This window comes from Setaria viridis, chromosome 3, assembly GCF_005286985.2.
Source record: "Setaria viridis chromosome 3, Setaria_viridis_v4.0, whole genome shotgun sequence".
In the NCBI taxonomy this organism is placed as follows: Eukaryota; Viridiplantae; Streptophyta; class Magnoliopsida; order Poales; family Poaceae; genus Setaria; species Setaria viridis.
Window position 1 is genome coordinate 8,207,489 of NC_048265.2, and position 23,036 is coordinate 8,230,524.

The following is a 23,036-nucleotide window of genomic DNA, read 5'->3' on the forward strand; positions in this document are numbered from 1 at the left end:
CCTGTTCAAATGTGGCACAACATCACATCCTCTATCTTGAAAAAAAATTCAAATCTTGCTAAATCATTGAAAAATGCATAACTTAAAACTTGAGGGTCTATTCTAACGCTGCACAACATCTTCTAACTTAAAGTTTTAGGATCAAACCAGTATTTGAAAAGAAATTAGTATTCAATTGCGGTTTTTTTTGTTAATATAAAGGAGCCTAAATAGAACAATAAAAACTCAGCTAGAAGATTAAAAGCAAACATGTTAGATGTATCATGTACAGTATATAGCAAGTTAGCAACATATAAACCCCGTGGCGTCGAGTCGCGTCGACTCGAGCCGAGCCGAACCCCACACAACAGCGATCGGGTCAGACCGCACCACGACAGGAGACGAGGCGAGCCGAGCGGACACGGGACGCCCGCACCCCCGCCCGGACAACAACGCACAGGCCCGAACTGCTTCCCTCTCCTCGCGCTCCTTCCCGCCTCTGCGCTCCGCCCCGCCGGCGCCACACCTTCCTCCGGCTGCCGCCTCGCGTCCCGCCTCAGCGGTACAATCCTCCGGCGGCCTTCCCCAGTGCCCCTCTAACCCCTCTGGCCCTCCTCCGCAGCTGCCCGGCCTCCTCTGCCCCAAACCCTAACCCTAGCTCAGGGCGCAGGGGCCCAAGCCCCAAGGTACGTGACATCCTCGTTTGCACGTCTGTTTAGGTCCCCATTCGAACTCGCGTAGGTGCCCCAGGGTTACCTGAGCCGTTGGGATGTGTGGGCAATGGTTATGAATGCTGGAGTGTGCCACTTGTGACTTCTGTCAGAGGAAGCTCTGGCGCAGGATGGAGACGATGACCCTTAGCTTCATTTCTGGTCCATTTCATGCCATTGGGGTGCTCAATTTTTGACCTGCTGATAAGTGTGCCTATGTAATCTCGCCAACATGCCCAAATGTAGTGTAACCTTAGATACATTACAATATACTGGCATACTGCACTAGTTTAAATTCGTCCAATAATATATAAAATGCCGAAATGCACACTTGTGATGCACCGTGCCATTGCTGTTATATCATTTTTTTCTTCTCTTGGTTTATTGATGCCATCTTTTCTTTGTTGTTTGTTTGGGATTTTGCTTTCAGTGATTTGTGTTGGAAGGATACCTCTGTTTGTTGGTGCCATCTGCAATACTCTCAGTGACGCGCAGGCAATGCCTGCCTCTGCTTTTCTTCAATGGTGAATGCTGAGCCGTGCTCAATGGGTGGAATTATTGATTATGGTGTTGGAGTTGGCACCAAATTGTCACCCCGCAGTCTGTCCATCGAGAAAGCTCAGGAGGAACTCAGGCAGGAGTTTGATGTTCGTGAAGAACGGAGGAGAGAGTTGGAATTTCTAGAGAAAGTATGCCTGCATCTTGTTATCTCTCGGATTAGAGTTCTGCCATCATTGTACCTACTTACTGTTGTTTATTGCAGGGAGGCAACCCATTGGATTTCAAATTTGTACATGTAGAAACAGTCAGTGTACACTCCGCTTCTCTTACAAATCAAACAGAAGCACAAAATGTGATAAGGTAATGGTTGCTTCCTGCTGTATCATTTCATGGAAGTGTTTATGAATCATAATTTCACTTAGGAGCCTTTTGTTTGCCTTCAATTGCAGTGACGCTAAAGGTAGTTTTCCTGCATCGCCTTATGGAGACTCAGTTGAGAGTACTGGCAAACCAGGAAGTTCACTGTGCCGCGAAACCAACACTGCAGACAATCTTATGCTTTTGGATGGAAGTAACAATGGCATTGCAGAAGAAAAATTTGTAAAAAGAGGAACCAAAAGATTAAATGCAGCCCAACCCAAGCAGTCCTTGCCCAACGATGGTCACAAAAATGCGAAAAAACCTGTTGTTTCAGGTTTATCACGTCTTGGAGACAAAAGCCAGGCATATGTTCGGCGCAACAGGTCAAAGCCAAGTAGGGAGAGTGCGAATGTTGCTTCTGTTAGATCTTCTATACCTCCTGCCAAAGTTTATGAAACTAAGGATGAAAACGGTGTACTACGGAAAAGCAATGGAGGTGATCATGGTGTATTATCTGTTTCTAGTATAAAACAGTCTGGATCAAACTGTGACAATGCACCAAAGAATGCAGCTTCTGATGGTCAGGCAGAAATGGAGTTGGATGGGATTCAAGCAATTCATGAAAGTGAATGTGTGGTGAACGAGGAAGCAAAGCAAGCTGACAACAATAGTAAAGCTAAAGAAGTATCTTCAACTGATGCAAATCACAATCGGCTACCTGTTGGGTGTGGTGAGATCACCGCTGAAGTTGCATCTGCAGAAACCCCTGACACCAGTTTAAAGGTTCCTAGGCCTTGTTATCCTAGTGCATCTACACATGATGAAAGAGAGTCATGTGCTGTTGATGAGAAGGCTGACTATGGTCACTTGGATGAACATATGGCCCATATCCATGCAGGGCAACCTGATAGCAGGAGGAAAGTTCTTGTCTGTGCTGTAGAAGCTTCTACTTCACTTAAAAATGCAGTGGGCCCACCTTGTGAAGGCCCCATGAATATTGTTGATAATCATTCAGATGGGGACACCAATCTTGTTGCAGCGAAGATTGATGTAAAGTCTCATGAAGACCTAGACAGCAGTAGATGTTATAGTGCTAAGGAAAGTTCCGATCTTGTACAGCCTGAAGCCAATAATATTCTTCACATGAAAGATGAAATGGAAATTTGTGACAGTGCAACAGTTGCACAGAAGGACACAGGGTGCCTGTCTTCTGGCCAAACCATGAACATTGAGGAAAGTCCAGCTTCGGATAGGAAAAATAGTTGTGTTGGGGATTTGAAATCGGCCCATCCTATTTCTGATGGCACTGATTTGCCTAAAGCTTTGCCTTCACCAAAATATGGTGAATCTAACTTAGAGAATGAGCTTAAAAAATCCAAGGCATATGAAGATTCTGTTCTTAAAGAGGCTCATGTTATAGAGGTATAGTTATTTTATATATTTTGTTCTTCTCTGGCATAATCTTGTTTCTGAAAGAATAATTTTCCTCAGGCGAGTATTAAGAGAGCTGGTGAACGATCTCATTGTAATATTGCTTTAGAGAAGAGGAGTAAGAGTCACTGGGATTTTGTACTTGAAGAGATGGCTTGGATGGCAAATGATTTCATGCAGGTACTTTCGCAAGTTATCTCCATATTTCTCCTTTGCGCTTGTACGTACATGAATCTGATTACTGTCCTTGGCTAATATGCAGAGTCTTCCTATTTACACTGACTTGATTGCTTTGTTTCATTGATTCTGTTTAATAGGAGCGACTTTGGAAAAGTGTGGCTGCAGCTAAAGTGTGCCATTGGATTGCTTCTGATGGTCGGGGCAAATTTGAAGAAGCAAGCATTCAGAGAAAGCAGAAAGCTGTTATGAAAATCATTGCAAAGGGAATCACGAGTTTCTGGCGTTCAGCTGAGGCTTTACAAACCGCTGACACAGCTAAAATGATGCAAGCACACAATTCAACTATGCTGGAGGAGACGCAGCCTTCTGGAACTAAAGCTGAAAAAGAACATGTAAGTAGAAGTGTGAAACTAGTCTAGCATAACCTTTTCTCATGGTGAAACTAGTCTGGCATAACCTTTTCTCATGGGATATGCTGCATTTTTGTTCATTTCATCGCATATATTCAATTTTTTTAATGCCAATGTATTGAAGGGGTTTTAGAACCTTGAATTTTCAGTTCACTATATGAACTTCGGATTCTTCTTCTTCTTCTTTGCCATTTGATTTGTTGTTGTAAACTCCATGTATTCTATCTGTGTAGGTTTACAAGTCACTGGAAGCCAAAGAATCCAGGCAGCCTCGGCAGTCACAGATTCTGGGTTATGCAGTTCGGTTTCTTGAATATAACAGTAGAGTAGCTGATTCTCATGTGTTGCCTGAAGCCCCACCTACTCCTGAGAGGCTGAATGACTTTGGAATCTTGAAAGTGTCTGATCATCTCTCAGAAGTAAATTATCGAAACATTGTGTTTTTTATGATTAATTTATTTCGTAACTTCATCTTTTGCCCTGATGAACAGTTATAGAAACAATTACTCTGGTTTGCCAGCTATGCATGGATATTAGCAACAGCATTCTGTTCTGATTATTTAAGTATTTTTCAGGAAAGTCTCTTCTATACAGTAGCACCTGGGTTAATGCTGGCATACAGGGAGTCTCTGGAATCTCTTTCTGTGTATCACAAGGTGAAGATAAGCTTTATGCACACTTCCCAAGATTTAGTGATCATGAAGTTTGGTTCCTCCTTTTAGCCTTTTTGCCCATTATGCGGCTTTTGTTAAGTTGTTGAACCTCAAGTTGCACTGCCGAGTTAAGGAAGTTTATCTTAGTTTGGTACTTTGGTCTTCAATTTTTCCTCCTGATTTATAAACATAATAATACTGAGCGCTTTTTTGTGCACTGTATGGCATCAATGCTTAGAGGAACACTGCTTAAGAACACTGCTTTACTTTTCATATTCACCATATTCACCGCTTTGGCATTTTCTTTTGTGAAACATATTTACCAAGTATTAGTTTCAGGAGGTTGGCAACGCTGAACTCAACGATGACTATGAGGCATCTGTGTGTGATTCTGCTGCAGGTAAAATGTATCAGCAGCGTAAATATGTGGCACTCCCTCCGTTTCACAATAGTCGTAGTTCTAGGATTAAAAAATTCTATCAAAATGGTTGGAGCTCTCACATTCCAAAGCATCATTAACTCCATACTCTTTATCAGTGTAGCCAAAACACCCAATCACATCCCCCTAGCCAAATCCACCAGCTAATGGGGATGCAAGCCATCAATGACTGTGATGTACTTAATGAGGGAATAGCTTCTCTATTTAATACTCCTTAATTCGTGTGCTGAAAGCTAAAACTACAACTATTGTGAAACGGAGGGAGTATGTTGTTATGAACTTATGATGTTGTTATGCACTTCATATCCGTTCTAACTTCTTTACAGTTTGTTCAGATTTGCTTTGGGAGAATGCATATGAGGAGGATGAAGGTGAGACGTGTACATATCTTTCTCCTAAAGCATATGATGGTGGTTGCTTATCAAATATGGGCCACAAGAAGAAACACCAAATGCAGCAAAGGATTAGCATTTTAAGGCCATATGAAATTGGTACCGATATGCCTTATGAACCATGCTTGGAAAGCAAGTCAGGGAACCAGCCATTGTTATCGAATGGCAAAAGACCTACTTCTTTCCTTGCAATTCCTCCAAAGCGCATCCGTACAGCTGTTAGGCAACGAGTTGTAAGCCCATTTCATGCTGGTGCTACTGGGCCAACCCAAGTCACAAGTAAGACAGATGCTTCAAGTGGAGACACAAACTCCTACCAAGATGATCAAAGTTCGTTGCATGGCCCATGGAGGAACACGGATTTTGAATCTACAGTTGATTCAGATAGACAACTGCCTTATGATGCTAGCGAAGTGTGCACTAAAGCGAACAAGAAGAAAAAGTTTAAGAAGCCAGGATACAAGATTGCTCAAAATACAATCAATTCCTCTGTGCCAACTTCTGTAAAGGTTAATTCCTCAAGTTTCGTCGGTGCTCTCTTGTTACTCTTATTTGCAATATTTTCTTGAAACAAATTTATTCTCCTGAAGTTTCAGGGCCGTATGTATGATCCAAGACTGCAGGTTGACTTGACTAACAAATATGAGCAGGTTCAACACCCCCACCCCCACCCCCATCCACTCCATCTATGGTAGTGATGGCGCATTGGAGTGTTAGCCCTAACTTTTTTTCTTTCAAAATTTCTTTTCAGAAGGAGTATCTGAAGAAGAGATCAGATGTCCACCGATATGATTCAAATGGGAACAGTGGTACCTCCATCCTCTTTATTTATATATAGTGCTCATATAGCTGTCATACATAAATCAGCTACATGCTCTTGATATCATTTGGGGCATGCCAAATGGCTCACATTTCGTGTATTGATCTTATCCATAGTTGCATATGGTGGTCAACATGCTCCTAAGAAGCTTAAAATGGTGAGGCAAGGGATAGATATTTCACAAGAAGCTTCTCCTGCTAGATTTATAAACTTCATTGCTAATAGGGATCGTGGGAGAAAATGCAAATCACTAAAGGTATTATTATTATTCTCTATGTTGGAATCATATGCTTTTCACTTTCTTGGCCATTACCTTTGTCACATATACTGAATTGACCCTTTTGTCAGCTGTGTTGCCTGTTTATTTGATCCCATGCCAACATAATTGTAGTATTTAGATAGTCCATTTGCTATGTTCTGCGGTCCTCTTACTACTAGTATATAGACCAGTAAGCTACTCTTGTCAATGACTGGTCTAGTCAGGCTTAATTTGTATTTGGCCAATGCGGTTACTGTATAATGGGAAAACTAGGACCAATCTAGAAACAGCCAGTGGATAGACTATGGTAAGAAAAATATTGTATTCAGAAATTTTACTGCTACCTCGTCTTACCTTTTATTGCTCCTTATTGGTGGAATTGTTGCAATTTGTCAAGCAAAGCAGGTTCATAACCTTCTCAACTGTGGTCTAGAGTGAGGGAGTTTTCTTTTCTATGCCCTATGCTTTTCCATTTATTTATGTTCAACGCATTTCATATAGTTCATAGAGTGTAGTCTAATCTATCCTCGAAGCATTGGTAGAGGAATTTTTGGCACATTGTTGCGACCCTTCTTCTTCTTTTTTTGTTTGTTTTGGGTTGTGGGCGTGTGGTTGCATTACCGCATGAGAGTATTGCATACATTCAAGCATCATATTTCATGGATACACATGCTCTACAAGTAGGATTTTCTTTCCCATAATTTTTTTTCTTTGTTTACCGTTGCATGCTGCGTTATAGGAAAGGGTAGTGTTTCCCATAATTTGCTAGTATGCTTATCAAAATGTATGGTGCTTTTGGCAGATGACTTCTGGTGGATGGTCAAGCTTCGAGGATCAGGTTCTTTTGTGCTTTAAGTGATATATTTGTTCTTCATTGTGATCTGTGGTAGTGACTTAAATGTCTTGAATATTTCAGGCTCTTGTAGTCCTTGTCCATGATATGGGTCAAAACTGGGAGCTAGTTAGCGACGCAATTAATAGCATCGTGCAGTTCAAGGTACTTTCTTTGTCAATGTATGCGACATGCTTTTGTCATCTCACTTAAAACATGCAGTGTGAATCTTTTTTATTTATAATACCTGGGTTCTATATATTTTCTGATAATCTGGTTGTAGTCTGGAAGATAGCACTTGCTTTGTTTCTATTTGTAGTAACTAAGTTGCTACTTTTATCCATGCATTTCTGTTGTTTCCTATAGCATTAATTTTTATCATAATAATTTGGGTCACGATTTATCTTCTTTACCAAACTGAATCTTGGGCTTCATATTTTTCTTCTCTGCAGTCTGTACATAGGAAACCTGAAGAATGCAAGGAGCGCCACAAGGTTCTTGTGGATAGAAGTTCTGGTGATGGTGCTGACAGTGCAGAAGACTCCGGTTCATCTCAGTACTACCATAACGCCTTGCCGGGCATTCCAAAGGCATGTTCCCCCACTACCTTGTTTTGTGGGTACCGTTTACTACCAGGCATGTATGTGGGGTGCAATTCACACAGATGTGCCATTGAGCTTTTCAGTTTGCTCCTGCAATACTTTCCTAAAAAATTGTACTATGTCAAGGAGTGGTGCGAAAGAGAATCAAAAAGTTCAGCTGTTCTTTTGCAAATGGTTTGATTTCTCTTGTCCTAGCATCGCGCAGGTATCTTACTTGTAAGGAGTAGGCTGATCCACTCACAGGTGGTTAAGCTCTTTATTAGTGTTTGTTCGCTATACAAACTATACAAGCTCTTATTGGTGTGTCCGAACCCAATAGACTTAATTAGTCCTTCTACCTATCCGAAGCGCCTCTTTCATTTGGCCGAGTCTGCTTTCATCAACACCACCACGATATCGGAGACTAATTTGGAGTACAGACCTTTGAGTTTCTTAACATTGGTATTTGTATGTTCATCAGGGTAGCGCAAGGCAATTATTCGAGCGGCTTCAAGGACCAAATGACGAAGAGAATCTTAAGGCACATTTTGAAAAAATTATACTACTCATGCAACAAGTGCATGCCAGGCGTAGACAGGTTATTAGTTTCCTTTATCTTCATAATGGAGGATTGGTGATATGCTGCACTTTTTTTTATTATGGCCTACTTGCAAAAAGCTTGGAGTGTTTTTTTTATCTGAAATTTATTGCTTGTTATGGACACTATTTGACTATATTAACTGTTAGAGCTATGCATGTCTATGTAACATGGTATTTCAGTGCATGGACAGTTCTTAATGTATAATTTCGCAAAACTAAAACTTTTCATGACACTGTAACAATAGACTACGACTTCTGATGACTATCATAAAACTTCCAGCTCGACAATTCAACATGTGCCCACATGGCATACAAACAAAATACACACAAACTTCAAGAAAGAGTCTGGATAGGCAAAATGGGAGAGAAGTTTCCAGAAAGCCATGTATTCACCTTGTCATACTTTCTGTCACAGCTTCAGTCGTCCTTCTTTCTGATACTATATTTGATAATGTGGTGTGGTAGTGAACTCTGATGTATTTTTTGCATTCCGCTGCAGACAAGTTAACTACATTACTACTATATCTTACAGTTTTGCCTTTCTTGGATTTTGTTGTCATGAAGGGTAATCGCCAGGAGCTCAAGCAAATCATGCAGCCACATAGTTCCCAGGTTATCGCACTGTCACAAGCATGCCCAAACAGAGTATCTGGGGGCACTTTGATGTATGTCATTGCCAATTTGAACTACTGCTTTAATTTTCATTTTTGGGGACATCTGAAATATGCCAACCTCTATATATGCTATATAGTTTCTATTATCACTCCGTACCCATGAAACAACATCTCAACCTCTTCTTTATGTTTTTTGTCTAAACTTAAACAGGCCCCTGGATCTTTGTGATGTAACAAGTCCAAACCTTGATTCAATTACACCTGGCAGTGTTTACCCAGGTTCTCATACAAATGGAATAACACTGCCAAACCATCACCATCAGGGTTCTGTTGGTCCTTCTATTCCTACTTCAAATCTGAATTCCAGGTTACCAGGCTCTCCTGGTTTAGTTCTGGGCAGCAATTCGCCGTCACCTTCAACATTGAATACTCCTAGGTAAACGATCAAGTATTCTTCCCAGAGGTGTTAAATGGAGTGTGTGTAAAGTTGGTGCATAATATTGTTCTTTGTGCCACTGGTACAGGGATGCTCAGAAATATGGTGTTCCTAGACCTACTTTACAGGGTGATGAGCAACTGAAGATTCAATTTAATCAGATGGTCAATGGCAGAAATATTCAGCAACCTGGAGGTCCTGTTCCTGGAGCATTTCCTGCTGGGGTTGATCGTGGTGCTCATATGATGCCTGCTGCCCATGGTATGGGAACGGTGGCAGGACTAAATCGAGGCATGCCTGCTGCCAAGCCAGGCTTTCCAAGGATTAATTCACCAGCAATGCTAAATACAGTTTCATCTGGAAATATGTTGCCCAACAGGGGGCAAGGTGTGCCCAATGCAGTAAGTGTCCATACTGGAGCCATATCTGGTCCTGGAAACTCAATCCTGAGGGTACGCGATCCTATGCAGACACTTCGTGTGAGTTCCTATTTTACGTTTCGTATGCTTATAGATTGCCTAAAATGGACGGAACTAGCATCTTTGTTTACCATCTCCAAGCCACACACCCCACTGTTTTATGTTCAGGTTTACTGAGCGTGGCTTGCTATTTATTACTGCACAAATTTAACTAGCTGCATGTATGTAAACCAAAAAAAGTCACATAGACCTTTTGTTATAACATTGCTGTTCAGTTTTTCTGTTTGAGATTTCGTTTATTCATTTTACTTCGTTTGATCAGTATTCTATATACTTCTGTGTGTATTACCTGTTGAAGTTTGAAAAATGTTCACGCACACTGAAATGCATCTTAGCTACATTTGGATTACTTTTGTCTGTTGTGCAAGTTAAATTAAATGGTGGTTCAAGTAATTCTTGTAGCAAATTTTAAATAACTGTGCTTAAAGAGAAGCTGCCCTTAATAAAAAAAAATGGTGGCGTTGCTGATGATAAATTCTCTTGTAGCCTGTTCAGGGTATGGAAGAGCATAGGCAGATGCCGGAGTTTGACATGCAGGTTGCACAAGGAAGTAGCCAAGCTACCGTCCAGTTCAGCAGCATGAATCCATCATTCTCGAGCGTTGCAGCTTCTTCACCTGTTCAGCTACCCCAACAGCCACATCAGATGTCACAATCATTACACATGTTTGGGAATTCACACCCTTCTCAGATTCAGGGTACTACTTCAAGCCCACAACATCAGGCCTATGCTTTGGCTAAAGAAAGACAAATGCAACAACGTATGGCACCTCAACAGCATAGTGATGTTTTTGGAGCAACTGCAGTACCCAATGTACAGAATAATACTCAAATATTACAGCAGAACCAAGCATCTGCTGCCGATTCAGTCCCTTGTTCACAACCACAGCATCAACGACGGCAAACTGCTCAAAAAGTGCCGGATAGCTCTTCATCTCCCAACCAACCTGCCAGTACTACACAACAGAAGCATAAGAAACAACAGGGACAACAGCAGTCTAGACAAAATCAGCAACAAAGGAATCAAGGTAGTCAACAAGCTAAGCTTATGAAGAGCTTAGGACGAGGAAACATGCTAATGCCCCAGACTCCAATTGATAGCACTCCAGCCAATGCTGCTTCCACTCCACCAAAAAAGCACGTCCCTGAAAAACTAGTGCAACATGGCCAAGGAGTTTTCCCTGCTAATACAGTACCAACTCCTTCAACGCCTCAACCTGGGAATCAACCTAAGCTAGTCACTTCGTTGCCTCAGTCACCAAAGAAGGTGCAAGATATTGGTAACCAAGGCTTGATGCAGGGTTCTTTGAGTCAGACTCTGTTAGCTACACAACAAGCTCCACTTCCTTCTAAATCGACATTGACCACACAGCTGCAGCAACGGCAGATTAATCCATCACAAAATAGCATCGAGAGAGCAATGGTGCAACAAAACCGCCAAATGAACTCTGACTGTAGGACAGACTTGCACATAGATCAAGTCCAACACAATCAGATGGTCCCAACATCTTTGCCACAGAGTGCAGATTCAGGCAGCCCTGTAGTGCCATTGGTGAACCCACAGAAGCAGGAGGTATCACACAATCCAGCTTCAGTTACCCCATCATCGAAGCTGCTTACCTCTCCTAAAGATCCTTCTTTGGGGAATGAAACACTATCTAGCCAAGAGCTGCTGCAAAGACAAGTTTCTGGTGGTTTTCCTATTCATGGTCATGGTGTTGTTGGCCAGTGGAACCAACAAGCTAGGCAGCTGTTGCAGTCTCAGCATCAGCAGAGACCAGTTGTTCAAGGCAGTGTATATACTCCTTCAAATTCCGGGCCTGGCTGATCATTAATTTATTTGGGCTGGTCATTTTCAGATAGCAAGCCTTCTTTCCATTGTAAAGTTACTGTACAGGTATTTGCTCTCCGATGTTGCTGTCGCTTTGATTTTTCCATCCATCTACTTGCGCATTAAACACTAGTGTTCTTCATTACATAGATGGGCATATTAGGGGTTTGGAGCTGCAAGATAAAATTTTGAAACCACTAGGAGCAAATGTCATTAGCTCTTGGGATTTTGTTTGCTGACCCTGTGATCTTTTATCTGGTGCCAGGTGTCCGTTCTTTGGAAGCTGTGGACGATAGTGCTTAATTTTACTTGGAGCTAGCTAATTGTACTCACCTTGATGTCAGGTAGATAATTGTTTGTGCCATTTTAGACCCCATCTTTCGAAGTTGGGTTATTTTGCGGTCTGGAATGTAGAAGATAGGTGGAGGTGGTGGTTAGATTGTAACCCAGAAACCTGGGCCCAGCTGTATATTTTGATATGAGGTCCGTGCTTCTAGAGTCAGGAAGGAGAAGGAAGTCGGGATTAATTATTTATCTTGTGTATGTATGTGTAGTTATGTATGTTTAACTTTAGGTTTGTGAATGCAAAAGAGCTCTTTTTGCTAGAAGTGTTGTCTGATGCTGTTATGTCTGGGTTTGGGACAACGAAGCGAAACCAATTGTTGGAACTGGATCACCTGCATCGGTTATGCACTTGTACTGACCTTAAGACGTTTATTTAGGAGAAGCTAATTTAGTTCAAAAAATGAACTAACTAATTAACTTACCGGAAGGGGAGCCTTTTGTGCTGGATTTTTGTAGTGGACGATGATGGATTGCCTAGTTAATGATTATGTATTTGTGGGATGATGATTTTATCAAGTTAATTTGGTTTGAACTCTCTAAGCATGTTTTTCTCTCCTTTCTGTCTTTTGATTTAGTTTCATATAGCTACATGGATTTAAATAAAAAAAGGGTCAATGTTCGTTTAGGAGCCACGAAACAGCTAGCACCTACACGAGCTTGATTTAATGAGCTTGGCCTTCCGTAACTTTACAACACAAACGGGCAAATTCATTTAAATATGCGCGCATTCGGTGGTTTTTGTACCGAATGGATTGGACATTTGTCGCGAAATGGCTTTAAGCTTTGTTATTGTTATATGTGGTGGTTTTTCCCTAGTTTTTTAACACGTCAAGGGCGCATAAGATTCACGTGCGCCACATAACCTAACAGGAATATAGGGGGTTAAATCAAACAAGTTTGATCCTGGGTTAAGAGCAACTCCAAAGGAATCAATCTTACTCCTAATACCTTGTTTAGGGAGGAAAAAAAAAGAAAAAAAAAACCGCGCGGAGAGAGAGTCTTCCCGCGCGCACGACAGTCTTCCGGCGGCGGGGCGAGGGGTGCCACCCAACCCTGATTCCGTTTGTGTAATTAGTTTTATAATTAACTCATGTTTAGTCCTCCTAATTAGCCTTCAAAGATTCGATGTAATATGGATTAAACTTTAACTCAATGATCAAACATCCCCTTCGATTTTTTGCAGATCTCCGATGGCTTGCTTTGATTGATTTTATTTCACAGGGGCATTGACCATCTGCCGCTGGTCGTTCACAAGCAGGAGAAGGGGGGAACAGATGTGAGCCTCAGCGACCACCCTCCCCCACCTTCCCATTCATGGCTCCCATTTGTGAATTTTTTGCAGGCTGGTTCACGAATTTTTGGCCTGTTCGCTTCAGCTTATTCAACCGACTTATCAGCCACCAAACAGTGTTTTTCTCTCACAACAAATCAGCCGTTTCAGCTTTTCAGCCGGCTTATAAGCTGAAGCGAACAGCCCTGTGTGTTCTAATGTTGAATTAAAAATTCACGTGCACCCTGCCAGCAAGTGATTACTGAAAGCCCAAGTGCATTGTATTGAGCTGTAGGCTATTTGGGTTTTGGTTAGACAGAGCATTAGAAGGTCAATGTATCACCGGGGAATGTGGCGAGAGCGATGAGACCACGGACGACGCGTCGGGGCTCAGCTGCAGCCGCATGTTCAGCTCCCGCTCCAGCAGCTCGCCGAAGCTGCTTGGGCTGGACCGCGCCATGAGGGGTCAAGTAGCTGCTGCCCGGGACGTGCCTCCTGCTCGCGGCGTCGGCGGCGGCCAGGAGCCGATGCAGCTGCGCCACCACGCTGATGGCGAGCGCCTCGCCGGACCTGACGCGGAGGAGTTGCCGGAGCATCATCGAGCCTCGCCTCCACGGCACTGAACTGGAACGGGATGTCGAACGCCTCGACCTCCCTGGCGAGCACGCGGTGTTGGCGTGCGCGATGGGCAGGTGACCAGTCCTGAGTCCAATTATGATGATGTGGTCTGTTCAGAAATATTGAGAGTAAGTTATTAGCGATCTGCTGTGAGTTGATATGTTGTGGAGAAATTTTTTTGGAAGAACCCAATATATAATTTTGAGGAAGAACTTTTTAGGTACTCTTGGAGTTACTTTAAGCTAACAAGAGCTTTCATCTTTGGCAACTCTGTCAGCAGCTCCATTTAAAAAAAAACTATGTTAGCAGCCGAAATAGTTCCTTTTTCAAGAGAGATAAGTTTTGGAAATAGTTCCTTTTTCAAAAGACGAGTTTTGGAAATATCTACATCGTATAATAAAGAAAAAATAAGAAAAATGCACATCTGCTACTTTCTTTTATGGAAAATTCGAAAATATTTATGGATGCTTGATGACGGCTGACAAGGAGGGAGAGAGGGAGAGGGAGATAGCGAGCGCCCTTCATCACTTTCATTCATCGTCATCGGTCGCACTCGCACGCCACCCAACATATCCACCCCCGAAAAGAAAACAAATCCCACCTCGAGAATCTCGATGGCCGCCCACGGCAAGCCCAAGCCTGACGGCCCGCCGCCGCCCCCGCCTCCGCCACCGCCCGGGGCGAAGAAGGGCTTCATGCGCCGCATGTTCCCCTTCCTCCTGGCCGCCAATCTCTTCGTCGGAGGTCAGGCCGCCTCGACTTCCCCCTCCTCCCTACTCCCTCCCGCTCTCAGTTCGCTTTGGATTTGCGGTCAGCAGATTCGTGCGAGAGCTTGCGTCCTGCTTCTGATTAGCTCAGCTAGGTAGCAATCAGATGCCGTGTTGGGAACAATGGGGCCATTTGGCACTGATCTGTCATCCCACCAGTTTGGTTCTATGCCGCTGCCTCTGCCTAGTTGTACTCGGAGGAGACTTCGCAATCTGGGAACTAAAAGATCCTTTTGGGAGATCTTATTTGGTTCCAATTTTAGTGGCAAGAGCGGCAAGCCATGGAAATGAAATGATCCTTGTGCTGATTCAAGCTCCTGTACGATGAGCCGCTATTTTACTACTTGCCAGTAGTAGTGTCCGATTCTACATTTTGAGCCAGAAAGCTCCTGTTGGCGACTTCGATTGTTGCATGCAGTGGCTACTCTACATATTTACTCAGATACAGAATTCATTTTTCTAGTTAGTTGACTTCAGAATCAGGTACTTATGGTCTGAGTTTTGGCATATGGTTTAGGCTGTGTATTCTTGCTGCCTATAGTTCAGAGAACAATAAGGAAGCTGCAAAAATGGGGCATAACCAAAATTTCAAGTACCATTTTTAGTGTAGCAATGTAGATTCACAGATGCATTTGTTCATGATTTTTTTTTCTCGAACACGCAGGAGAACTGCGTATCATTAATATTAAGAAGAATAGCATTTGTTCATGATTGTCTCAGCATGTTTCTTGCGCTAAAGAGATAAATGTGCACAGGATTTAAGTGCTGAGCCACTGGTGTTCCCTGAAGGCTGTTACTTGTTGTAACTCCTTAGCACCTCTACATACCTTTTCTGCTTGCTCAAAATATCTTTAAAAGGTTAGTTTAATTAATTTCTTCCTATAACATGCAGTTTATGTACTTGTGCGGACCTACCGAAAGGACTCTGGAAAGGACCCTGCGACAGATCCTGCCACCGTATCAACCTCATCTGCTGGGAAGCCTGCCGAACCAGTAAATGTGCCCAGAAAGGAGCTCCCACCAATCCCCCAAGACGAGCAGCGCCACCTCTACAAATGGATGCTGGAAGAGAAGCGGAAGATCAAGCCACGCAATGCTGCAGAGAAGAAGAAACTCGACGAGGAGAAGGCCCTTCTCAAGGAGTTTATCCGAGCAGGATCCCTGCCAAGCTTATAAGCTCACCAGCTGTCATTCCGGATCTCTTGTATCTGGTGTGTCACCAGGAATGTGGTTGAGCCTGATTGGACTGTGTACCACAGTATTGTACTATCTTGTAAGCTGATATCTCGATGATTTGACCTCCTCAAGTCCGAAGGTTGTGTGCATGGAAACTTGCATTGGCTGCATTGAATCTGGTGTTTGGTTCTATTCTACAGATTAAAATTTAGTTCGTGTTACATCGAATATTTAGACTAAATATGAGCTAATTGTAAAATCAATTGCAACCAATTGCACAGACAGAGAGGTTAATTCGTGAGATGAATCTGTTAAGCCTAATTAGTTCATGATTTGACAATGTGATACTACAGTAAATATGTGCTAATCATGAATTAATTAGGCTTAATAGATTCATCTTGCGAATTAGCTTCCATCTGTGTAATTTGTTTTGTAATTAATTTATATTTAATACTTCTAATTAGTATTTAAATATTCAATGTGACAGCAACTACACGAACCAAACACCCTCCGTCTGATATTTGTTCTGTTGATAATTTATGTTCTGTGGCTTTGATGGGTGAGCCCATCGTTGCCACGTAACCATATTGTTGAGACTGCAAGTGGGCTCCAGCCGTATTCAGGATATTCTTAACCACTCTCAATATGCAGGCCCTGTGGTGATTTCTTCAGGGCATAGGTCTTTGATAGCAACAGAATAAGCCAAACTTAAACCCTTCCTGTGGTCCCAGGAGACCCAGTGCCAACGGATAGCCAGCCACAAGTCCCAGCTCACCCGAACATCATCCACTGGCTGCAGCTGGTGTATCGCCTTCATCTCTATGCTCTAGAAGATTAGAATTGGAGGGCTTCTACGCAGCACCAAGCAGGAATTCAAGAAGAATGCCTGGCAGTATCCAAATATCAGGAAATTTTTCTGTCTTTATTTATGATTCATAATTATGTTTACTCTAATATCTGAAAAATGGCTGTATTATTATGTTGGAAGCAAGAACTGATTGTGGTCGTTTTCTTTTCCTTTTTCCTTTTCACTATGCAGCCACTCAACCACCGGCCATCACCCCGCTGTTCTTGCAAGGTTTGGATCTCTTAATACTACTTACTTTCCTCTTTTTTGTTTTAATATTTGCTAATTTTTCTGTATTATATGTAAACCTCATTTTGGATGCAGTTGCTGTGGGCAAAAGAGAATATAGTGGAAACATAGAACAAGATGGTTTATCTATGTAAGCTCATTCCATATTGCCTTGATTGAAATTTGGCTAGTGTATCTTTCATTTTTCATCATATGCAGGACCAAGGTTCCATATTGTTCCTCTTTTCAATTCTGCATACATGTGTTAAAATTGACCTATTGCATGCGAAGGAAAAATTCTAAGTTATCTCACACCAAATATATGTTTGCAGCCCTGTTACATCGCTTCGGGAGAGTATGGTAATAATGCTGTACAATGCAGACAGAGAATTGATATCAAAATCAGGTTTAACTGGTTCACTGTCTTTGCTTGTACTTATCAGCATCCATTAAGTGATATGTGTTGGAAATCACTACAGAGCTGAAGACAAAAACGATCGTGGAGTCAGGAACTATGAACGCAGTATTTACTCTTGATAGTGGAGGAGAAATAATTCTTCAGGTGCAGTTCTTACTCAACGATGATGACCGCAAGCGGATCCAAGAAATGGTAAGATGTCTCATTTTAGGATGCCTTTATTAAAACTCCAGGGGCAAATTTCTCGATAATTTCATTAATAATAGTAGAGTATGCGTATAATCTGTGTTCGTACTATTTATTTCTATTTAGAGAAACTCTGCAATGAAAAGGAAACAGCAGGAACTACTTGGGGATGGTTATGAACTCAATTTTCCAGGTACACTAGTTACATACTATACTAGTTCAAGTTTTGTCCCATGTTAGTTGCAAACAACTAGTTGGAGATCTGTTCCACAAATAATATGCTTTGGTATTATAGGCTAATCATACTACTTGTGGTGTCATGATGTTCCTTTGTCTCCAAATAGGCTAATAATACGAGATATACGGAACTGTTAGTATTCCTTTAAATTCTCTTTGATGTCATGCAGAGCTTCAAGCAGTAGTCATCGTCTGCATATCTGTGTTGTCAGTGTGGATTCAATTAGAAATTTACCGGTTTAGGCATTTAGTTGTTTGCATATGATCCATCAATATCTTAGCACATGTCTTTCTTTTTCTTGAACACACGGGAACTTGGCACATGCCCTAGCCTTCACATAACTGGAATGTAAAACATAATTACTAATGAAGTCTGTAGTTTATGTGAAGAGTATTTGGGAGTTATGTTTCCTAATTCTCATAGATGACTTTGAAATTTCGTCAGACAGCCCCTTGTCTAAACAGCTCATAGAGAAGATCCCCAACATTCGAAGTAAAGGAGATGAACGACCTAAGCTTCGGAAAAGTGTGTCACTGGATGATTTGCAAGAGAGGAAAGTGTTCTCTGGAATAAGTGTGGATCCGCGGATGAAGGCCTCAAGAGACTTGTTGCTGCAAAGGGGTGTTAGAAATACTTGGTTTGAAGATCCCAGTGGCTCCCAGAAAGGAAACGGTAAAGTAGAGAGCAAATCAAGTAGTTCAGTGAAGAAGATGATAAGTGCCTTCGAAGGCACCTCTCCACAGGTCCCCCCCCCCCCCTCCCTCCTAATCTAAATACTGCAAAAGAAATCACTTTCATTTATCAGGAGCATGCCTTCTGTTGTCTGGATTAGTGTCGGCCAAATAATATCGGGTAATGTGAAATACATGCACGGTAACTCTGTCTTCCCTGTGCCTGCAGGGTGTGGCTTCAGAGATTGATGCATCACTGACCGATTCAGGCAATAGTAGTACGCAGACAGGCAAAGCAATCGTCCCTTTTGGAGATAATAAAGGTTCAAATTACAGGCCAGGAACGACGGTTTTGTTGATTGATGCATCACTGACCGATTCATGCAATAGTAGTACGCAGACAGGCAAAGCAATCATCCCTTTTGGAGATGATAAAGGTTCAAATTACAGGTCAGGAAAGACGGTTTTGTTCCAGCATAAAAAATCCAGTGCACCTGAACAAATTGGGATACCAAGCGCAACTGAAAGCAGAAGCGGTAGGTCCAGTAGCAGTGACAGAGCAAGCAAACAGAAGCTGAGAGAAAATGAGCTGAACCGAACTAAGAGGGGATCCCAGGCAAAGCATCGGCGCTCCATTGGCCCCTCCTATTCACTGGAGAGGATGCATTCAAGAGATTATGTTGAGCGCCCGCTGAACTATTTGGTTGGGACATCAAACACCTGGATACACCCACATGTTTGCGTGACTACTGCGAGCAAACAGCTGAAAGACCTCCTTGAACTTGAACACTGGAAGTCACGTGGGCGCATGAAACACACAGATAAAATCCAAGAGGTATGAATGGAAGTAATGGTCTTGAGCATGCATACCTGTGCTTTACTGTTTGGAGCTTTGCTGCTACTTTTGTTTCAAATTTGTTAAGCAGAGCACAGGTGATGATGAATCGATTGCCTCTGCTCAATCTCGAAGTGGCGGTTTCCCTATGCTGAATTGGTGGCTGATAAACCAGGCAAGTCTTGCTGGGTAGTCTGTTTCAGATTTTGATGTTAGTTTGACGATTTTCTGAACTCATTTATGTTAACCTGATGTGCGCAGGGAGTGAGTGCTGCCATTGTGGTAATAGCTTGTGGGGCTATGTTCCTCAACAACAGATGAAATATTGCGTCAAGCTTTAATGCTATCATGGTCCTATCCTTTCTGTTGCTCTGTTCGCTTTAGCTTATCAGCCACCGAACAATATTTTTCTCTCACAACAAATCAGCCGTTTCAGCTTTTCAGCCGGCTTGAGACGTTCAAGCCTTCAGGGCTCAGCTTCCTGGATGAGTAGATTTTGGTTAGAGAACAAGTAATTTGCGAAGTGCTAACATTTGAGTGCAAGACACATGTTATTAGCTTAAAATTTCAAAAAAAACTGCAAAAAAAATTCAAAACATACTCAACAGTGTGGATTTAAAAAGAAATCAAATTATGTCTTCATAACTGCTGAGTTAGGTTGCAGACTGACCGGACGAAATTAGATTGTTTTTTCACCGCACCGGCGCGCGAAATGGTTGGTTCTTTAGGATCTCCTAAAATTCATGTCACCTCGAATATTCGGATATTAATTAGAAGGACTAAATATGAGCTAATTATGAAACTAATTACACAGATGGAGGCTAATTCACGAGACGAATCTATTAAGCCTAATTAATTCATCATTAGCACATGTTTACTGTAGCATCACATTGTCAAATCATGGACTAATTAGGCTTAATAGATTCGTCTCGCAAATTAGTCTCCATCTGTGCAATTGGTTTTGTAATTAGTTTATGTTTAATACTTCTAATTAGTATTTAAATATTCGATGTGATAGGAATTTTAGGAGTGATTAAAAAACAAAACACCCCCGAAGCGTCATTTTAAAGGCGATGTGTTATGAAAGCCATGCAGGCAGGCCGTGCGAAACGTGCGCGCTGAATTAAATTTGGTCATAAATCGTGAAGGTATACCAGGAGCTGGCGATGGCGTGGCGAGGGCCCAAGTTGACTTTTTACTCTGCACTTCTGCAGTCCCAGCTTAGCCGCCATCAGAATTCGGCGAGCATTTGATGGGTGCTTTGATTGCCCGATTCCGAAGAGCAAGCAATCAGTAGTAACTCCATATGCCATTGCCAGCCGTCTTCTCGGCGCCGCCGCGGCGGGCGAGCGTTTACACCCACCCCGCCCTCTCGATCGCCGCCGTCGTCGCCGCCGCACGAGCCAAAACCAGAAACCATCCTCCATCCTGCTCCAGGAGGAGGACGGCAGCGAGGTCCCGGCTCCCTTCCACACTAGTCTCGTTCCGGCCGACAGCGATGTCCCCGTGCTCCTGCTCCTCCTCTTCCTCCTGCTCCTCGCGCGCGCTCACACCCACCTAACCCAACCGGCTCCGACCCCAGGCAGAGAGGCAGGCCAGGCAGGGTCCTCTTCTCTCCAACTCCTCTCCTGCTACTGACCACACCACACCTGACTACCTGTTACCTGCCGAGCCCCGACGACCGCTTCCGCGATCCCCCAATCCAACCCAATCCAATCCAGGGCTGCACGCGATGCCCAAGGCGACGAATCGCCGGCGGAAGCGCGGCGCCGACGACGAGGACGCGGGCGAGGGCAGCGCCAACAAGAGGTCCGCCACCAGCGTCCTCACTTCGCTGGACGTCAACGACGCCCCGCGACTCGAGCTCCCCCTCTTCCAGCTCAACGGGCGCCGCTCCGACCGGCACAAGGAGGAGGAGGAGGAGGAGGAGGAAGAGGAGGTCACCGGAGGCGGAGGAGGCTCGTCGTCCGCGCCCGCCGCGGCTGCGGCGGCGGCCAGCGGCCAGAGCCCGCACCAGCAGCGCCGGCTGTGGGTCAAGGACCGGTCGCGCGCCTGGTGGGAGCAGTGCAGCAGCGCCGACTACCCGGAGGCCGACTTCCGCGCCGCCTTCCGCATGGGCCGCGCCACCTTCGCCATGCTCTGCGACGCGCTGGGCGCCGCCGTCGCCAAGGAGGACACCGCGCTCCGCGCCGCCATCCCCGTCCGCCAGCGGGTCGCCGTCTGCGTCTGGCGCCTCGCCACGGGGGAGCCGCTCCGCCTCGTCTCCAAGCGATTCGGCCTCGGCATCTCCACCTGCCACAAGCTCGTCCTCGAGGTCTGCGCCGCCATCCGCAACCTCCTCATGCCGCGCTTCCTCCGCTGGCCCGACGCCGCCGCCGCCGACGCCTTCAAGGCCCGTTTCCAGGCCGACTCGGGGATCCCGGGCGTCGTCGGCGCCATCTACACCACCCACATCCCCATCATCGCGCCCAAGGTCTCCGTCGCCGCCTACTTCAACCGCCGCCACACGGAGCGCAACCACAAGACCTCCTACTCCATCACCCTGCAGGGGGTCGTCGGCCCCGACGGCGCCTTCACCGACGTCTGCATCGGCTGGCCGGGCTCCATGCCCGACGACCAGGTCCTCGACCGCTCCGCGCTGCAGCAGCGCGCCGCCGCCGGCATGATGGCCGGGTCCTGGGTCGTCGGCGGCGCCAGCTTCCCGCTCACGGACTGGGTGCTCGCCCCCTACGCGCAGCCCAACCTCACGTGGGCGCAGCACGCCTTCAACGAGAAGGTCGCCGAGCTCCGCCGCGTGGCCGTCGACGCCTTCGCGCGGCTGAAGGGGCGGTGGGCGTGCCTGCAGAAGCGCACCGAGGTGAAGCTGCAGGACCTCCCCGTCGTGCTGGGCGCCTGCTGCGTGCTGCACAACATCTGCGAGTCCCGCGGGGAGGAAATGGACCCGGGCCTCATCTGCGACCTCGCCGACGACGAGACGGCGCCGGAGAACGCCGTGCGCTCGGACAGCGCCAGCAAGGCCAGGGACGACATCGCGCACAACCTTCTCCACAGCGGCCTCGCCGGCACCAAATTCTTCTGAATCCGAGTTGATCGATGGATTGGTACGGCGTCACTGCAAGCATTCGTTCCTGCATCGTCGCCGGTCGCCGACGGTTCGATCGATTCTCTCTTCGGCTTATCTACTATTACTTGTTTTCATTGGAATCATCGATGGAATTGATTCTTTATAATTTAGGGAGGTCATCCTCATAGAACACACAGATACACAGGGATTAAACCGTGGGTTCGTTTTTTGACAGGATTTAGATTAGTATATAGTACATATCCAAGAGCAAGAAAAGAAACACATGCGTTTTCCTTTGGTTATTTATTATGACATCATGTGAAAAAGACCCAGTTCCAGAGAGGAAAAGGAAATTGAAAATATCACTTCCTCATGTCATGTGCAAGATCCAGTTCTTTCAAGAAAACATTTCTACGCCAGTCGCAAACTTGGGCATGGTTATTCTTTGTGTCAGAAATAGGATATAGCAAGATGGGTTTGGCTGGACAATGGGCGTGGTTCGTTCAGTTGTTTGACTAGGAGAGGCCGAGCTTGAATTTCTTAGGTGCGTGCGATGTAAAAGGGGTTCATGGCATGACTTGGAGCATTCCATTCCGTTTTCTTTGGTGGACGGGGTGTGATTGTGTGAATTGTTTGACATTCCCTGAATCTGATCTGCCCTGTACTGGCTTCCGAGTTGATGATGATGTTGAAACATCTGCTGGCTTCGGTCTGTTTTATCGGGTGTTCAGGTTTTGTGAGAAATTTCGACGGATAAATTCAGCTGCAAATTCTGCAGGGACGTTGTACATGAAAGCATTTTTTTCAAAAAAAAAAAAGAATGATGCAATCGTGATAGCGCCTTCAGCGCAAGGTACATCAAGTCCC

The 23,036-nt window shown here is 44.4% G+C and overlaps 4 protein-coding genes across 13 annotated transcripts; all 4 read left to right on the forward strand.

Annotated features, from left to right (window-relative positions):
• The first annotated feature begins 387 nt into the window (after positions 1–387).
• On the forward strand, positions 388–12,114 carry LOC117847761 (chromatin modification-related protein EAF1 B). Of its 9 annotated transcripts, none has more exons than XM_034729047.2 (22): positions 388–665; positions 1,120–1,378; positions 1,453–1,550; positions 1,640–2,972; positions 3,042–3,161; positions 3,299–3,553; positions 3,805–3,990; positions 4,147–4,227; positions 4,558–4,624; positions 4,990–5,564; positions 5,646–5,705; positions 5,807–5,864; positions 5,992–6,131; positions 6,937–6,972; positions 7,051–7,131; positions 7,419–7,556; positions 8,029–8,145; positions 8,712–8,812; positions 8,973–9,197; positions 9,286–9,676; positions 10,163–11,572; positions 11,772–12,114. In XM_034729047.2, the coding sequence occupies exons 2-21, from the start codon at positions 1,211–1,213 to the stop codon at positions 11,501–11,503; spliced, it is 5,571 nt and encodes a 1,856-aa protein (XP_034584938.1). In that variant the 5' UTR covers positions 388–665; positions 1,120–1,210; the 3' UTR covers positions 11,504–11,572; positions 11,772–12,114. The 9 variants fall into 9 exon arrangements, with proteins under 9 accessions (XP_034584938.1, XP_072148741.1, XP_072148744.1 ...); XM_072292640.1 differs by having other exon boundaries at positions 10,172–11,572; XM_072292643.1 differs by having other exon boundaries at positions 9,286–9,649.
• A 2,142-nt stretch (positions 12,115–14,256) lies between these two features.
• LOC117847765 (uncharacterized) lies at positions 14,257–15,852 on the forward strand. The gene is made up of 2 exons (XM_034729051.2): positions 14,257–14,483; positions 15,399–15,852. The coding sequence occupies exons 1-2, from the start codon at positions 14,354–14,356 to the stop codon at positions 15,680–15,682; spliced, it is 414 nt and encodes a 137-aa protein (XP_034584942.1). The 5' UTR covers positions 14,257–14,353; the 3' UTR covers positions 15,683–15,852.
• A 554-nt stretch (positions 15,853–16,406) lies between these two features.
• Positions 16,407–19,560, forward strand: LOC117847763 (uncharacterized). Of its 2 annotated transcripts, none has more exons than XM_072292645.1 (9): positions 16,407–16,760; positions 16,854–16,908; positions 17,090–17,163; positions 17,237–17,367; positions 17,488–17,554; positions 18,044–18,342; positions 18,500–19,105; positions 19,197–19,284; positions 19,371–19,560. In XM_072292645.1, exons 1-9 carry the CDS (start codon positions 16,661–16,663, stop codon positions 19,424–19,426), a joined length of 1,476 nt encoding a protein of 491 aa, XP_072148746.1. In that variant the 5' UTR covers positions 16,407–16,660; the 3' UTR covers positions 19,427–19,560. The 2 variants fall into 2 exon arrangements, with proteins under 2 accessions (XP_072148746.1, XP_072148747.1); XM_072292646.1 differs by having other exon boundaries at positions 16,743–16,760; positions 17,090–17,117.
• Positions 19,561–19,783: 223 nt separating this feature from the next.
• Positions 19,784–22,865, forward strand: LOC117847764 (protein ALP1-like). Its single transcript, XM_034729050.2, has one exon. The coding sequence runs from the start codon at positions 20,838–20,840 to the stop codon at positions 22,182–22,184; it is 1,347 nt and encodes a 448-aa protein (XP_034584941.1). The 5' UTR covers positions 19,784–20,837; the 3' UTR covers positions 22,185–22,865.
• The last annotated feature ends 171 nt before the right edge of the window (positions 22,866–23,036 follow it).

Bases quoted from the DNA above. Each gene is read 5' to 3' on its own strand.
- LOC117847764 (XM_034729050.2), top strand. From the start codon at position 20,838: ATGCCCAAGGCGACGAATCGCCGGCGGAAGCGCGGCGCCGACGACGAG.
- LOC117847765 (XM_034729051.2), top strand. From the start codon at position 14,354: ATGGCCGCCCACGGCAAGCCCAAGCCTGACGGCCCGCCGCCGCCCCCG. The intron at 14,484-15,398 runs GTCAGGCCGCCT...TATAACATGCAG, and splicing joins CGCCAATCTCTTCGTCGGAG to TTTATGTACTTGTGCGGACC.
- LOC117847761 (XM_034729047.2), top strand. From the start codon at position 1,211: ATGGTGAATGCTGAGCCGTGCTCAATGGGTGGAATTATTGATTATGGT. The intron at 7,132-7,418 runs GTACTTTCTTTG...TCTTCTCTGCAG, and splicing joins ATAGCATCGTGCAGTTCAAG to TCTGTACATAGGAAACCTGA. The intron at 7,557-8,028 runs GCATGTTCCCCC...TATGTTCATCAG, and splicing joins CCTTGCCGGGCATTCCAAAG to GGTAGCGCAAGGCAATTATT.
- LOC117847763 (XM_072292645.1), top strand. From the start codon at position 16,661: ATGTTGGAAGCAAGAACTGATTGTGGTCGTTTTCTTTTCCTTTTTCCT. The intron at 16,761-16,853 runs GTTTGGATCTCT...TTTTGGATGCAG, and splicing joins CACCCCGCTGTTCTTGCAAG to TTGCTGTGGGCAAAAGAGAA. The intron at 16,909-17,089 runs GTAAGCTCATTC...ATATGTTTGCAG, and splicing joins GAACAAGATGGTTTATCTAT to CCCTGTTACATCGCTTCGGG.